Source organism: Babylonia areolata, chromosome 21 (assembly GCF_041734735.1).
Source record: "Babylonia areolata isolate BAREFJ2019XMU chromosome 21, ASM4173473v1, whole genome shotgun sequence".
Taxonomy (NCBI): Eukaryota; Metazoa; Mollusca; class Gastropoda; order Neogastropoda; family Buccinidae; genus Babylonia; species Babylonia areolata.
Window position 1 is genome coordinate 28,565,322 of NC_134896.1, and position 15,000 is coordinate 28,580,321.

The 15,000-nt window shown below is 45.5% G+C and overlaps 1 protein-coding gene across 4 annotated transcripts in view; it reads left to right on the plus strand.

Annotated features, from left to right (window-relative positions):
- The window catches only part of LOC143296457 (neuroglobin-like), a 324,409-nt gene that overhangs the window by 190,642 nt on the left and 118,767 nt on the right, over positions 1-15,000 (plus strand). Inside the window, exon 1 of one of the 4 annotated variants that reach the window (XM_076608399.1) lies at positions 5,636-6,071. The exons of the other annotated variants lie outside the window; for them this stretch is intronic. Coding sequence (XP_076464514.1) covers positions 5,758-6,071 — 314 coding nt within the window. The 5' untranslated portion in view covers positions 5,636-5,757. Of the gene's footprint in view, positions 1-5,635; positions 6,072-15,000 lie in introns of those variants that run through there. 4 annotated transcript variants of the gene reach the window in all.

Here is a 15,000-nt window from a genome sequence, read left to right on the forward strand (position 1 = left end):
TGCTCCATTGAACTTCCAGCTACTCTTGCTGTCCCTCCCACTAGGTCTCTCTATCCACACACACACACACACACACACACCACACACACACACACACACACACGTGCGCGCGCGCAGATACAAACATAGACACATGCGCACACGTACGCTCGTACCCGGCGCATGCATGTGCGCACGCATCCCTCCCGCCCCCTCCACCCCCCCCCCCCCAAACCCACCCCCGTCTCACACACACACACACACGCACACAGTCGCACGCCTCCACTCATATACACTAACACACACACACGCACACACACACACACACACACACGCATACACACACACTCACACACACACACACACACACACACACACGCCACACACACACACACACACACACACACACACACGCCCACACACACAATCTTCTCACCCCCCTTTTTTCCCCCAGTTCCCCTAGCCTCCATCCTCCCTAATCCCCTTATCTCCCCCTACCGCTCCCTCCTGCCACACCCTCCCCCCCCCCCCCTCTCTCTCTCTCTCCGTCTCTCTCCAAACCCTTTCCTCCTGTCTCTCCCCCCCCTCTCCCCTCCTCTCTCTCTCTCTCTCTCCGTCTCTCTCCAAACCCTTTCCTCCTGTCTCTCCACCCCCTCTCCCCCCCCTCTCTCTCTCTCCGTCTCTCTCCAAACCCTTTCCTCCTGTCTCTCCACCCCCTCTCCCCCCCCCTCTCTCTCTCTCTCTCCGTCTCTCTCCAAACCCTTTCCTCCTGTCTCTCCACCCCCTCTCCCCCCCCTCTCTCTCTCTCTCCGTCTCTCTCTCCAAACCCTTTCCTCCTGTCTCTCCACCCCCTCTCCCCCCCCTCTCTCTCTCTCTCCGTCTCTCTCTACAAACCCTTTCCTCCTGTCTCTCCACCCCCTCTCCCCCCCTCTCTCTCTCTCTCTCCGTCTCTCTCTCTCCAAACCCTTTCCTCCTGTCTCTCCACCCCCTCTCCCCCCCCCTCTCTCTCTCTCTCTCCGTCTCTCTCTCCAAACCCTTTCCTCCTGTCTCTCCACCCCCTCTCCCCCCCCCCCTCTCTCTCTCTCTCCGTCTCTCTCCAAACCCTTTCCTCCTGTCTCTCCCCCCCTCTCCTACGTTCTCCCTCCCTTGTGTTTCACTCACCCCCACGTCCCTCCCTACTCCCACCCCCCCCGCACTCACCCTCCCTCTCTCTCTGCAGCTCCGTCAGTCGCCACAAGCCGTTAATAACACAACCAGTTGACCACCAATGCGCTTGCACGACAATTTATTCGTCAGCTCCCCGGGGAACTGATTGATTGACGTTATAGAAACGGCCTGTCCCAGAGCATTCCATTGTGGCAGAAAACGTTGGCTTCAGCTAAACCTAAACAACAAAACAAAACAAAACACACACAGAGAGAGAGAGAGAGAGAGAGAGAGAGAGAGAGAGAGAGAGAGAGAGAGAATATGGCTTTGTCAGACATTTTTGAAAAGAAAAATCGGCGTTTTTTTGTGATTTGCGTCCATTTAGATAATTAGGTTTTGATAGTAGAAAAAAACAACAAACAACAACCACCAACGAACAACAACAACAACAATAAAAACGAAGGTAGCAAAAGTTGTGTTACGCTCATGAACATCAACCATGAAGGTAATCAATCAGGATGTGGTGGTGTGACTATATATAGTCTGTCAAGACATTAAGACTATGCATGCTCATTTCTTCACTGTGGTTTTCTTTTTCTCTTTTTCCTTTACTGATCTGTTCATTTTGAAGTTAAGGACAAAAAAAAAATCCTTTCAGCAATGCTAGGGTTCAAGTCTGAATAGCGAAGTTTGTGTTTACCCACAAAAAACAAAAAGAAATAGAATCAGATGCACGGATATGATGAGGAAGGGTGTTCCAGATGTGAGGAGCAGATTTCAGTTTCAGTTTCAGTAGCTCAAGGAAGCGTCACTGCGTTCGGACAAATCCATATACGCTACACCACATCTGCCAAGCAGATGCCTGACCAGCAGCGTAACCCAACGCGCTTAGTCAGGCCTTGAGAAGAAAAAAAGAAAAAAGAAAAAAAAGGTGAATAAATAATAGAGGAACAGCAAAGAAGAAAGAAGCGTTATTGGTGTGCTCTTGGGAAAGGAACTTAACTCACTCAGTACGGCCAGTCCTCTCTTCTCCTCTACACAGACCCCTCGGATGTCCTGTGGGTGTCTGAATGACCCAACCTTTAGCTTCCGTCGTCAGAATTGGGGTATTCTTTCTCAACATTCACCTCTTCAGTATAAGAGCTTTCCGCTTGCAATATTTTGATGATGGTAATTGGGGTGAAACGCTGTTAACGTCGATTCTTTCGCCGTTCGTATGGAGAGAGCTAAAACTACGATTGTCCTCACTCCACCCAGGGGGGTGAATGGGTTCCTGGTTTGGGTTGGGGGGGGGGTTGGGGGGGGGGGAGGTTAAAATCAAAAGCAGCGAAAGGAGAGGACTGGGCCCCACCTTCCTATCCCGAGCCCCAAGACACAGTGGACAGGAGTTCACTGCCCCCGATGGCCGTGCAAGGGTATGGGACCTTTAACGTCAACGTGACGTTAACTTGTCGCCTCTTTTGTTTTCTTGTTTTCTTTTTTCTCTCTCCTGAAACAAAATGAAATTATCAAATTTTGAAATATCAGTAAAGTCACTTGAAATGCTGCTATTGGGTGGGTCCCAAAAAGTCATTGACGGGAGAGACTCTGTGAAACTGGTGTCATTCTAAAGCAGGAAACTATTTGCATGGCATAGCCATTTGTTGTGCTCTGTTGATTTATTATTTTTTTTAAAAGGGGAACAATTGAAACTCAAATCTGGAAGTGGGAGGGGAAATTTAATACTGTGCCTGCCCCCCCCCCCCCCCCCCCCCCCCCCCCCCCCCGTTCTTAAAATGTGTCTGTTTCATGTCTTATGCTCGAAAACTCTGGAGAATATCCTGCCTCAGAATTTCAGTGTGCTTGGAATGGGAGTGGGTGTGTGTGTGAGAGAGGGGGGGTGGGGGTGGGGGGTTGGTAGTGTGTGTGGGGGGAGGGGGGGGGTAGGGGTTGGGGGGGAGGGGACTGGGCGTTGGTGTATGGGAGAGGGAATGTGTGGGGCTGTGGTTGGGGTTGCATTGGCAAGTGCAGAATTATTTCTAATGACTCGCCGTTGTTGAATCGTTTTATTTTGTGAAGCCGTCATTATTTTTGTCCACTGTAAATTTTGTTGACCTTTTTTTTTTTTTTAGCACACACACACACACACACACACACACACACACGCACACGCACACGCACACGTACGCACGCACGCACGTACACACACGCATGCACACACGCACGCACGGACGGGGTTAAGGGGGGTGGGGGTGGGGGGCGGGGGGAACACGGAATGAGCGGCGTGGGAGTAATGCCAGAAAAACGGTGCAGATGATAGGGCAGAATGAAAACAAAACAAAATTGCATATATATAGAGAGCGATATATATATATATATATATATATAGAGAGAGAGAGAGAGAGAGAGAGAGAGAGAGAGAGAGGGAGAGAGAGAGAGATTATCTTTCTCTCTCTCTCTCCTCTCTCTCTCTCGTTATTTTATAGGTTGTTGTTTATTGTTGTTTATTCACTTATAGTCTGTTCATCTAAGATGATGATATTGGACTGAAAATATAAGATATTATCATCATTATTATTATTATTATCATTATTTGTATCATTATTGTTTCTATCATAATGGTGATTATTATTATTATCATTAATTAGAAATCATTTGTGAAAATCAAAGGCAGGGGAAGGAGGGATAAAGAAAAAAGATTGAAGGGACAGATTTTTTCCCCTCTCCGTTCTCTCTCTTGATGATTATTACCTTCTCTTATGTCACTGTCTTTCTACCCTGTCTATCCCCCCAGCTCTCTCTCTCTTCCTCTCTGTCTGTCTGTCTGTCTCTCTGTACTTCTCTGTCTGTCTGTCCGACTGTCTGTCTGTTAAAAGCGATTTTGGATCAGCCATGATTATCAGGAAACAGATAATGTCTACCACACAAAAGCGTTTATAAGGCAAGTTCACAAGATCAGCAGATCACAAGATAATTTATTGTCCTTAAAAGGAGATGCTTGGTGTGGTGGCACACAGTTAAATTCTATATAGTACAAATATAGATATACATAAGCCATTCAGCTGATTTGCATACGCTCAGAAGCACACAATCTCAGCTGCATCAAATATCCATATAAGCCTAAAATGAAGAAGAGCAGATCAATAATACACGATGAAAAATGAAATGAGCACAGTCGTAGACACACACATCTATATGTAGCATTTCCTAAACAAAGTAAGAATAAATTAATAATACATGATGAAAAATATGAACAATAAGCACAGTCAGTATAATGTAAGACTTACAGTTTGAAATTTTTTTAAAAAAAATAAGCACAATCTAAAAACAAACATAATCAGCATCTAAGACTTATGGTTAAAGATAAAACATGATAAATGGAATTGCTCTCTACATCACAGCATAATAGACCATACCCAAGTTTAAAATTTCCGAAACTTAAGATATCAAGCAAACACACACACACACACACACACACACACACACACACACACACACACACACACACACACACACACACACACACACACACACACACACACACACACACACACACACACGTGCGCGTGCGCGTGCGCACACACACATCACACACAGTTGAACGTGCACACCATAATTAAAAGTCAATTAGCTCACTGACCCAAAGAGCCAGGCACCAACCTCATCAAATCAGTCAAAAGCACTCAGTTGACATCACTGGGTCCGTAACGTGATGTTATCTTACTTCCTTTTATTTGTTTTGTTTTGAAAATTTGTTTCTTTATTACGATTGTTATTTTCTTAGATAACAGAGTACACGTATACAAGAACGTTATGCCTGGAAGTTCACATACGTTTCGTAATATTATCTTTTTTTTTTCTTTAGATTTTCTCTGTGCCAAAACAGAACTCTGTGTCGCAAACTCTGGTGATGAATAAACATAGTCATCCGTGATGTAACGAAATGATAATTGTGTTGATGAATTACACTGCGGTAAAAAACGAAACAGGGGAAGGGAGATCACTCGTCGGCTGACCGTTTCCAGCGTATTGTGTCACACTGAACAAAGGCCATCAAATTCAGGAAACGCATGACTTCGGACATATCCTGGAAATCTCCTCCCTAAAAAAACAAAAAAAACAACAACAAAAAAAGAAGAAAAAAACAAAACAAAAAAAGAACACCTTCAGATTCGTCATTTCACGGCATTGACCAGATTCTGGAAAGTTTGTCACTTCTCAGTCAACGTTGCCAGTGCTTCAAATTACTCCATTCCCAAAAAGGAAACCTCTCCCCCCCCCCCTCCCCCGCTTCCCCCACCTGTCCCCCGAATCTTCAAGTTCCCACAAGTTCTCGGAATTGGCCAGTTCTTTGGGATTAAAAAAAAAAGAAAAAAAAAAGTTCGTCACTTCCATCAAAGTGGTCAGTCAGTGCTCAAACTTACACAATCCCCCCTTTACCCCCCCACCCCCCCACTCACCCCCCAACCCCTCACCCCCGAAAAAGTGCCGCCAGTTCCCTGCCTGTCGAGTCTTCGTCGTCTTCTCCTTTCACTGTGTGAAGAGCCATAGGGGCATCATCACAGAAGAAGCAGATTCCTCCATCAGGTGTGTCGCGGGTTGAACCTGGTTGCTGAGTCTCTCTGCTAAACGACCAGCGCCACGTGAAAAAAAATGGGCTGTCGACAGACTAAAACCGACAAGGATGGTGGTGGTGGTGGTGGTGGCGGAAGTGGTAACAAAAGCCAAGGCATTGTGGCGTCATCGGACCCCAAGAGCCGACAGGCCTTGGAGAACGGGGGCAAAGGAGGAGGGGAGGAGTTCTCCACCGTGGTGGCTGTGTCCTCCTCAACCTCCACCGCCACCACCACCACCTCCAAGACCTGTGAGAAGCTGGGCGTGTCTGCTAAACAGCTGTTCAGTCTGCGGCAGTCGTGGAAAGGGATCCGGCGAAACATGGATGGAACTGGCGTGGAGATGTTCGTCAGGTAAAAAAAAACGTTGTTTTTGTTGTTGTTGGGTTTTTTTTAATAGTTTTTTTTCTACTTACTTTTTTGTTTTCTTCTTCTTCTTCTTCTTCTTTTTCGCCTTCTTCTTCGTTCGTGGGCTGCAACTCCCACGTTCACTTGTAGGTAAACGAGTGTGCTCTTACGTGTATGACCGGTTTTACTCCGCCATGAAGGCAGTCATACTCCGTTTTCGGGGGTGTGCATGCTGGGTATGTTCTTGTTTCCATAACCCACCGAACGCTAACATGGATTCAGGATCTTTAACGTGCGTATTCGATCTTCTGCTTACATATACACTTGAAAGGGGTTCTCCACGCTTTACCAACCAGGCGCCGTTACCGAGATTCGAACCCGGGACCCCCCGAGTGAAAGTCTTAACGCTTTAACCACTCGGAATATTGCGCCCGTCGCTTTTTTGTTCTTTTTTGTTTGTTTGTTTTGTTATGGTTTTAGTCTGTGACCTTGTCTGTTGTACCTACATATTTTTTTTTTGGGGGGGTGGGGGGGGGGGCGGGGATGGGCGTGGGGGGGGCGGGGGGGGTCTGTTTCATAAATGCATTTGCTCGACGTGTGCCATCTCTCAGAATGATGTAGTATAGAGCAAAGCTGCCCTTTGAGTCTGTCGATGAGACTCTTCAGTTCGGTTTCATTTTATTTTATTTTTCAAGTATCTCAAAACATTTTGCACTGATTCTCCTCCACCTCTCCACCTCCTCTTTTTTCTTCCTCTTCTTTTCCCTCCACTTTATGATCGTCATGATTACCATCATCCCAGTCATCGTCATCACCATCGTCGTCATCATCATCATCATCACCATCGGCGTCATCATCATCATCATCATCATCATCATCGTGATTTTCCTTGTCCTTCCTCCATTTCTTTCTTCCTTCATTCTTATGTTCTTCCTTTGGCTCGTTTCGTTTTCTGCTCCTGTCTCCCTGTGTGTGTGTGTGTGTGTGTGTGTGTGTGTGTGTGTGTGTGTGTGTGTGTGTGTGTGTGTGTGTGTGTGTGTGTGTGTGTGTGTGTGTGTGTGTGTGTGTGTATTTTTTCTTTCTTTATTCCTTTTTGTGGCTCAGGGACGGATGGAAAACAATATATTAGTTGCTTAAATTTCCTTTCCCTGATGAAATAAAATTTCATTCCGTTTGTTCCTCCTTTTGACCCAACTCTCTCCCTCTCTGTCTCTCTCTCTCTCTCTCACTCTCTCTCACTCTGCCTCTCTCTCTCCCTCTGTCTCTCTCTCTCTCCCTCTGTCTCTCTCTTTCCCTCTCTGTCTCTCTCTTTCCCTCTCTCTCTTTATTTCTCTCACTCTGTCGCTCTCTTTCTCTCACTCTGTCTCTCTCTTTCTCTCACTCTGTCTCTCCCTTTCTCTTACTGTCTCTGTCTCACTCTCTGTCTCTCTCTGTCTCTCTCTCTCTCTCTCTCTCTCTCTCCATGTCTCACGCACACGCGCGCATTCATTGCGTGAACGGAAGTGGTTAGAGAAGAGGAAAGAGAAACAGGGGAGATGAAAAAAAGAAAAAAAAAGATGAAGAGAGAGACACACATATATATATATGAGGGATAGCGTGGAGAAGAGAGAGTGGGGTGAAAAAAGGAGAAAAGAAGAGATAGAGAGAAAGGAAGACAGAAAGAGAGAGAGAGAGGGGGGGGGGGTAGAAAGAAAAAGAGAGAGGGAGTGAGGAGAAAGAAAGAGACGGAACAGAGGCAGAGAGACAGGACAGAGCGAGAAAAGATGCAGAGAGAGAGAGAGAGAGGGGGGGGGGGGACAAGATTCAAGATTCAAAAACTTTATTACTCAAGGATAAAGATTTTAGGCATCGCCCAGTCTTCCAATCTGTCCTTGTGACAACAATAACAACAACATTAACGATAACGAAAAAAAAAAAAAAATGTTAACATTCCACACAGAGAGAGAGAGACAGAGAGACAGAGACAGACAGACAGAGACAGAGACACAGAGAGAGAGAGAGAGGGGGGGGGGAGAGAGACACAGAGAGAGAGAGACAGAGAGAGACAGACAGACAGAGACAGAGACACAGAGAGAGAGATGCAAGAGAAAAAAAGAGGATGGTTCACACACAGTTTGACATCTCGGTTGAAGTGAAGCAGGCTCAATTTCCGCCATATCGGAAACTGCATGTTTCGATGGCGTGAAGAAAATTGGCTTGTTTTTTTTCTTTTTTTCTTTTTTTTTTCCGTTTTCCCAAACTCGAAGACCAAGACCGTTGATGATGATGATGATGATGACGATGATGATGACGATGATGATGATGATGGAAACGTATCATCTCGTGATTTTTTTTTTCTGCTGTTTTTCTTTCTCTCTCTCATCTAGCCTCAAGGAAACGGAAATTGATCCCCTAACGCAGCAGAATAAAGAGCTCAAGGGATGATAAAACCTCAAGCCAACCAACCGACCAACCAACCAACCAAACAAGTATCGGTATCAGTATCAGTAGCTGAAGGAGGCGTCACTGCGTTCGGTCAAATCCATATACGCTACACCACATCTGCCAAGCCGATGCCTGACCAGCAGGGTAACCTAACGCGCTTAGTCAGGCCTCGGGGAAAAAAATGAAATAAAACAAACAAACAAAAAAACCCGCAAAAAAACAAACAAGCAAAAAAAAAAAAAAATAATAATAATTTAAAAAAAAAAAAATAATAATTAAAAAAAATAATAATAAAATGAAACCAAACCAACCAAACAACAACAACAACAAAATATCCTCTGCAAATCAAACACCCACGCAATCAAGTAAGCAAGCAGAGAGGTATAAAAAAAAAATACTTGACGCAATCAAGTAAGCAAGCAGATAGGAAAAAAAAAATACTTGCAATGATCAGCGAGCCAGTCGCCCAGAATCAACGAACGAACAAAGATAAACCCTCCACCCATCCACGCCAGACATTAACTCTCTCCGTACGAACGGCGAAAGAATCGACGTTAACAGCGTTTCCACCCCAATTACCATCATCAAAATATTGCAAGCGGAAGGCTCTTATACTGAAGAGGTGAATGCTGACAAAGAATACCACAATTCTGACGACGGAAGCTAAAGGTTGGGTCAATCAGACACCCACTGGACATCCGAGGGGTCTGTGTAGAGGAGAAGAGAGGACTGGCGGTACTGAGTGAGTTAAAAGGAACTCCACAAAGTGACAACACCTAAATAAGAAACAGAAAAGAACGAAAGATAACTAACAGAAAGAAAAGAAAAGGAAAGAAAAAGCAAGGAACAAGCAAAACGGTAAGAAAGAAAGAATGAAAGAAAGAAAGAATCTTTAGTTTCCAACGATGGAAACATCAGCACCTTGGTCAACTTACATTTCTGCCGTTGTTTCAAGAGATACCCAAGACTTATGCACGTGCAAAGAATGAACGCTAGAGTAAGTTTCAGTCGAAATGCTTGGTAAATCTCAGTGAAATAAACCACCCGCTAATTTCTTTGACACGGCGAGAGCAAGTGACACACTGCACCAGGAGATTGATACTTACAACACACACTGAACATGATGAATGCTTCACATATAATTATTAGTAACTCAAGAAAGTATACCAAAGCAAGGTGAGGGAAGAAAGGAGGAAATATCAGAACTCTTAAAGATCGATATTTTAGGACTCGTGGATTATTTCTCCTAGTCATTCTTTGAAAATCTATATCTTCTACAAGAATTTACGCAAATACACGAAGGAAGGAGAGACAGACAGAGAGAGAGAGAGAGAGAGAGGGGGGAGAGATAGAGAGAGGACAAGACAATGGTCTATTTGTTCGACCTCCGGCCCATAACAAAGGAGTGGGGCGCTAACAAAAATATTACAAAATGAATCAAATAGTGAGCGAGAGAGAGAGAAGGAGAGAGAGACGCACAGAGAGAGAGAGAAAGACAGACAGACAGACACACACACACACACACACACACACACACACACACACACACACACACACACACAGAGGGGGATATATATAGAGAGAGAGCACCAAAGAAAGATGATTGAAGAAAGGAAGAGATATCAGAACTCAAAGATTGATTTCTTGTTTAAGAAAATTATCGATGAATTCCTCCAGTCAATCTTGCAAACCTATATCTTTTACAGGATAGCACGCAAATACACGAAGGACGAGAGAGAGAGAGAGAGAGAGAGAGACAGACAGACAGACAGACAGACAGACAGACAGACAGACAGCGAGGTAGGGGGGATGGCGAGAGAGGATGAGAGAGAAACAGAGACATAGACATAGAAAGACAGAGAGAAAGGAGAAGGGCAGATATATTATATATATATAGAGAGAGAGACAGACAGAAAGAAAGAGAACGAGAGAGAGGGGGGGGAGGGGAAGGGGCACATACAGTGACAGAGAGACAGTAGTAGTTGGCAGAGACAGAGACGGAAAGAGAGAGAGAGAGAGAGAGCGACAGAGAGGGGATACGTCACAGACAGGGCACATACAGTTACAGAGAGACAGTAGTAGTTGGCAGAGACAGAGACGGAAAGAGAGAGAGAGAGGGGATACGTCACAGACAGGGCACATACAGTTACAGAGAGACAGTAGCAGTTCAGAGAGACAGAGACAGAGATAGGACGACGCAGACAGTGACGGGGAGATACACGAGGATGTAACTCCAGCCCTGCATTACTGGAGGATCAAGATGTTCGACAGCACTCAGTCTTTCAGTCTGTCCGTGGTAATCCACCCCAGTCTGCTCCACTGAATTAGCCAGTAAGCCAGCCGCCATGACCGGAAGAGAGAGAGAGAGAGAGGGAGAAAGAAAAGGCAGACAGACGAAACGAAACACGAGACCAAAACCAGGGAGAATATTAAAGCAAAAAAGAAAAAAAAATCGATTTCGAAAAGAAAATCTCTCTCTCTCTCCCTCCCTCCCTCCCTCTCTCTCTCTCTCCCTCCCTCCCTCCCTCCCCCTCTCTCTCTCCCTCCCTCCCTCTCAAAAAGTTTTGATTCCGATTTCGATTTCGATTTCTCTCTCTCCCTTTCTCCCTCCCTCTCTCTCTCTCAAATGTGTTTTGTTTCCATTTGTTATGATAGGGGCTGTTGGCCTAAGTCATTAAAATCATTCAGTGTTCAGTGTTCTCTCTGTCACTGTCTCTGTCTGTCTCTGTCTGTGTCTCTCTGTCTGTCTCTCTGTGTCTCTCTGTTTCTGTCTGTCTGTCTCTGTCTCTGTCTGTCCCTCTCTCTCTCTTTCCTTGTGGATTAAATCAAAACTACTTTATGAATCCGCATGGTAATCAATTTGTGCAATCTCGAAATTATTTTCCCTTGTGAATTAATGTAGCATCTATTTATTTATTTATTTGTTTATTTACCAGTCATCATTATTCTTATTTGTATTATAATAAATGAGAGAAAGGGGTGAGGGAAGGTAAACGATCAAGCAAGCATGCACAATTGAGAGAGAGAGACAGATGGAGAGAGAGACACAGAGACAGAGACACAGAGAGAGAGATACAAAGAGAAACAGACGGAGAGACAGAGAGAGAGAGAGACAGAGAGGAAGAGAGAGAAAGAGACAGAGAGCGAGAGTTAGAGAGAGTCAGAGAGAGACAGAGAGGGAGACAGAGACAGAGAGAGAGACAGAGAAAAGAAGACAAAAAGTTGCGATTATCCAGCCAAGCAGCTTGCCATGCTGTCACCTGAGACCATCAAAGGAAATGAAACACACGCCCTGAATGGTCTCTGTCTCTTGTCGCTGTCTCCCTCTCTCCCTCCCTCCTTCTCTCTCTCCCTCCCTCCTTCTCTCTCTCTCTCTCCCTCCCTCCCGCCTTCTCTATTTTTCTATCTCTCAATATCCCTCTCTCTCCCTCCCTCCTCTCTTTCTCTCTCTCGTATGATATGCAGTTTATTTTGTGTTGTTGTTGTTTTGATGCTGTGTTCATGCATTTACTGTTTTTTTTCCCTCTATCTTTTTCTCTCTCTCTCTCTCTCTCTCTCTCTCTCTCTCTCTCTCTCTCTCTCTCTCTCTCCCTGTCGGTCATTCTGTTTCTCCCTCTCTTTATCCATCTGCCCCCCCCCCCTCTCTCTTTCCCTCTTTCTCCCTCTGAATCTCTCCATCCCTCTCAACCTCCCTACTTCTCTCTCTCTCTCTCTCCATCCTATTTCTTTCTTTTTGTCTCTCTCTCTCACTCTGTCCCTCTCTGTCTGTCTGTCTGTCTTTTCTCTCTCTCTCTCTCCATCCCTCGCAACCTCCATATTTCTCTCTTTTTGTCTCTCTCTCACTCTGTCCCTCTCTGTCTGTCTCTCTCCCTCTCTCTCTCTCTCTCTCTCTCTCTCTCCCCCTCTCTCTGTCTCTCTCTCCCTCTCTCTCTCCCCCCCTCTCTCTCCCTCCCCCCCCCTCTCTCTCCCCCCATCCCCCATCTGCCCTGTCTCTCCCTTCACGTGTTGCATGGAATGGCCATCAGCGTTAGGTCCAACTGACACCGGTCCCCTTTTTGCTGCACATTAAAGATGATTAGACCTGCCGTCCGAGCGTAGCTCCGCTATTGGGTTGGTGTGAATGTGTTCGTTTATTACTTTTTACAATGTTGTTGATGATGATGATGATTATTATTATTCGTAGTAGTAGTAGTAGTAGTAGTAGTAGTAGTAGTAGTGGTATTTTCAAATTTATTATTGTTGTGTCGTTATCGTTATTGTTGTCAGTGTTGTCACAAGGACAGATTAGAGGAATAGACAGTGCGTAAAATCATTATCCCTGAGTGATAAAGTTTTTGAATATCTCTCTCTCTCTCTCTCTTTCTTTCCCTCTGTCGGTCGTTTTATCTCTCTCTCTCTCTCTCTCTCTCCCTGTCTCCCCCCCCCTCTCCCTGTCTGTCTCTCTTTCTCCTTCTGTCTCTCTTTCTCCTCTCTCTCTTTCTCTCTCTGAATCCCTCCATCCCTCTCAACCTCCCTACTTGTCTGTCTGTCTGTCTGTCTCTCTCTCTCTCACGATGTCCCTCTTTGTCTGTCTGTCTGTCTGTCTGTCTGACTCTCGCTCTCTCTCTTTCTCTCCCCATCTCTCTCTACTTCTCTCTCTGACTCTCTCTCACTCTGTCCATCTCTGTCTGACTGACTCTCTCTCTCTCTCTCTCCGTCTCTCTCTCTCTTTATATATATATCTCTCTCCCCTCTCTCCCCCTCTCCCCTCTCTCCTCCCTCTCTCCCCTCTCTCTCCTCCCTCTCTCCCCCCTCCTCTCTCTCTCTTCCTGTCTCTCCCCCCTCTCTATCCCTCCCTCCCCCCTCTCTCTCTCTCCCATCCCCCATTTCCCCTGTCTCTCTCTCTCTCTCCTCGCGTTGCATGGAATGGCCATCAGCGTTCGGTCCAGCTGACACCGGTCCCCTTTTTAGCTGCGCATTAAAGATGATTAGACCTGCCGTCCTTGCGTAGCGTTGCTGCTGCTGCCATCCGAAGAAGAAAAACTATGGAAAATAATTATGTCTGCCTTCCCCCCCCCACCCCCCCAAAAGACAGACAGCTCTCCTGGGAGACAGGAGGGAAGGAAGAGGAAGAAGAATCTGGAGGAGGGGGTGTGTGGAAGGGGAGGGAGAGGGATGGGTGAGAGAGAGAGAGAGAGAGAGGCGTGTATCAAAATGAGAAACAAGTATGTTGGAGGAGCTTACCAGACCACACACACAGAGAGAGAGAGAGAGAGAGAGAGAGATCAAAATCGAAATCGAAATCGAAACAGTCTGGAAAGAGAGAGAGCGAGACAGACAGACAGACAGACAGACAGAGACAGACAGAGAGAGATAGAGACGTAGACGTTTAATGGATATAGGCCATAACCCCTTAGAAGGGGGTACACATGGTATTGACATACATGCACATTTTGATATAAAGAAAATAGATATGTTACATAAGCACTGCTTTGTTTAAATATGAGAGAGAGAGAGAGAGCAAGAGAGAGAGAGAGAGAGAGAGAGAGAGAGAGAGAGAGAAGGATAATTACAAATCGAGATCCTTCAACCAAGCCGCCCACAAGAATCCCCTTTATATCAAAGCAGGGTCCTCAGACGTATCAAGTCCCCAGGCAGGATACCATCTATCCAGGGTGGAAAAGCGGGGCTTTGATACCTTCTCTCTCTCTCTCTCTCTTGATACCTTCACTCTCTCTCTCTCTCTTGATACCTTCTCTCTCTCTCTCTCTCTCTCTCTTGATACCTTCTCTCCCTCTCTCTTGATACCTTCTCTCCCTCTTGATACCTTCTCTCTCTCTCTCTCTCTCTTGATACCTTCCTCTTGATACCTTCTCTCTCTCTCTTGATACCTTCTCTCTCTCTATTGATAGCTTCTCTCTCTCTCTCTTGATACCTTCTCTCTCTCTCTTGATACCTTCCTCTTGATACCTTCTCTCTCTCTTGATACCTTCTCTCTTGATACCTTCCTCTTGATACCTTCTCTCTCTCTCTCTTGATACCTTCTCTCTCTCTCTTAATACCTTCTCTCTCTCTTGATACCTTCTCTCTCTCTCTTGATACCTTCTCTCTCTCTTGATACCTTCCTCTTGATACCTTCTCTCTCTCTCTCTCTTGATACCTTCTCTCTCTCTCTCTCTTGATACCTTCTCTCTCTCTCGCTTGATACCTTCTCTCTCTCTCTCTCTCTCTCTCTCTTGATACCTCTCTCTCTCTTGATACCTTCTCTCTCTCTCTCTCTCTCTTGATACCTCTCTCTCTCTCTTGATACCTTCTCTCTCTCTCTCTTGATACCTTCTCTCTCTCCCCGCAATTTCCACGGAGCAACGTTGAAAGAATAGGAACGGTCTGCATTCTGGATCGAATGACATGGGCACCATCAATGGAAATGAAGCAAGTGCCCTGTCTGCATTGATGTTGTTTTTATTTTTAATTAATTATTTAATAATTAATTAATTAATTAACTTGTTTATTTATTTATTTATTTATTTAT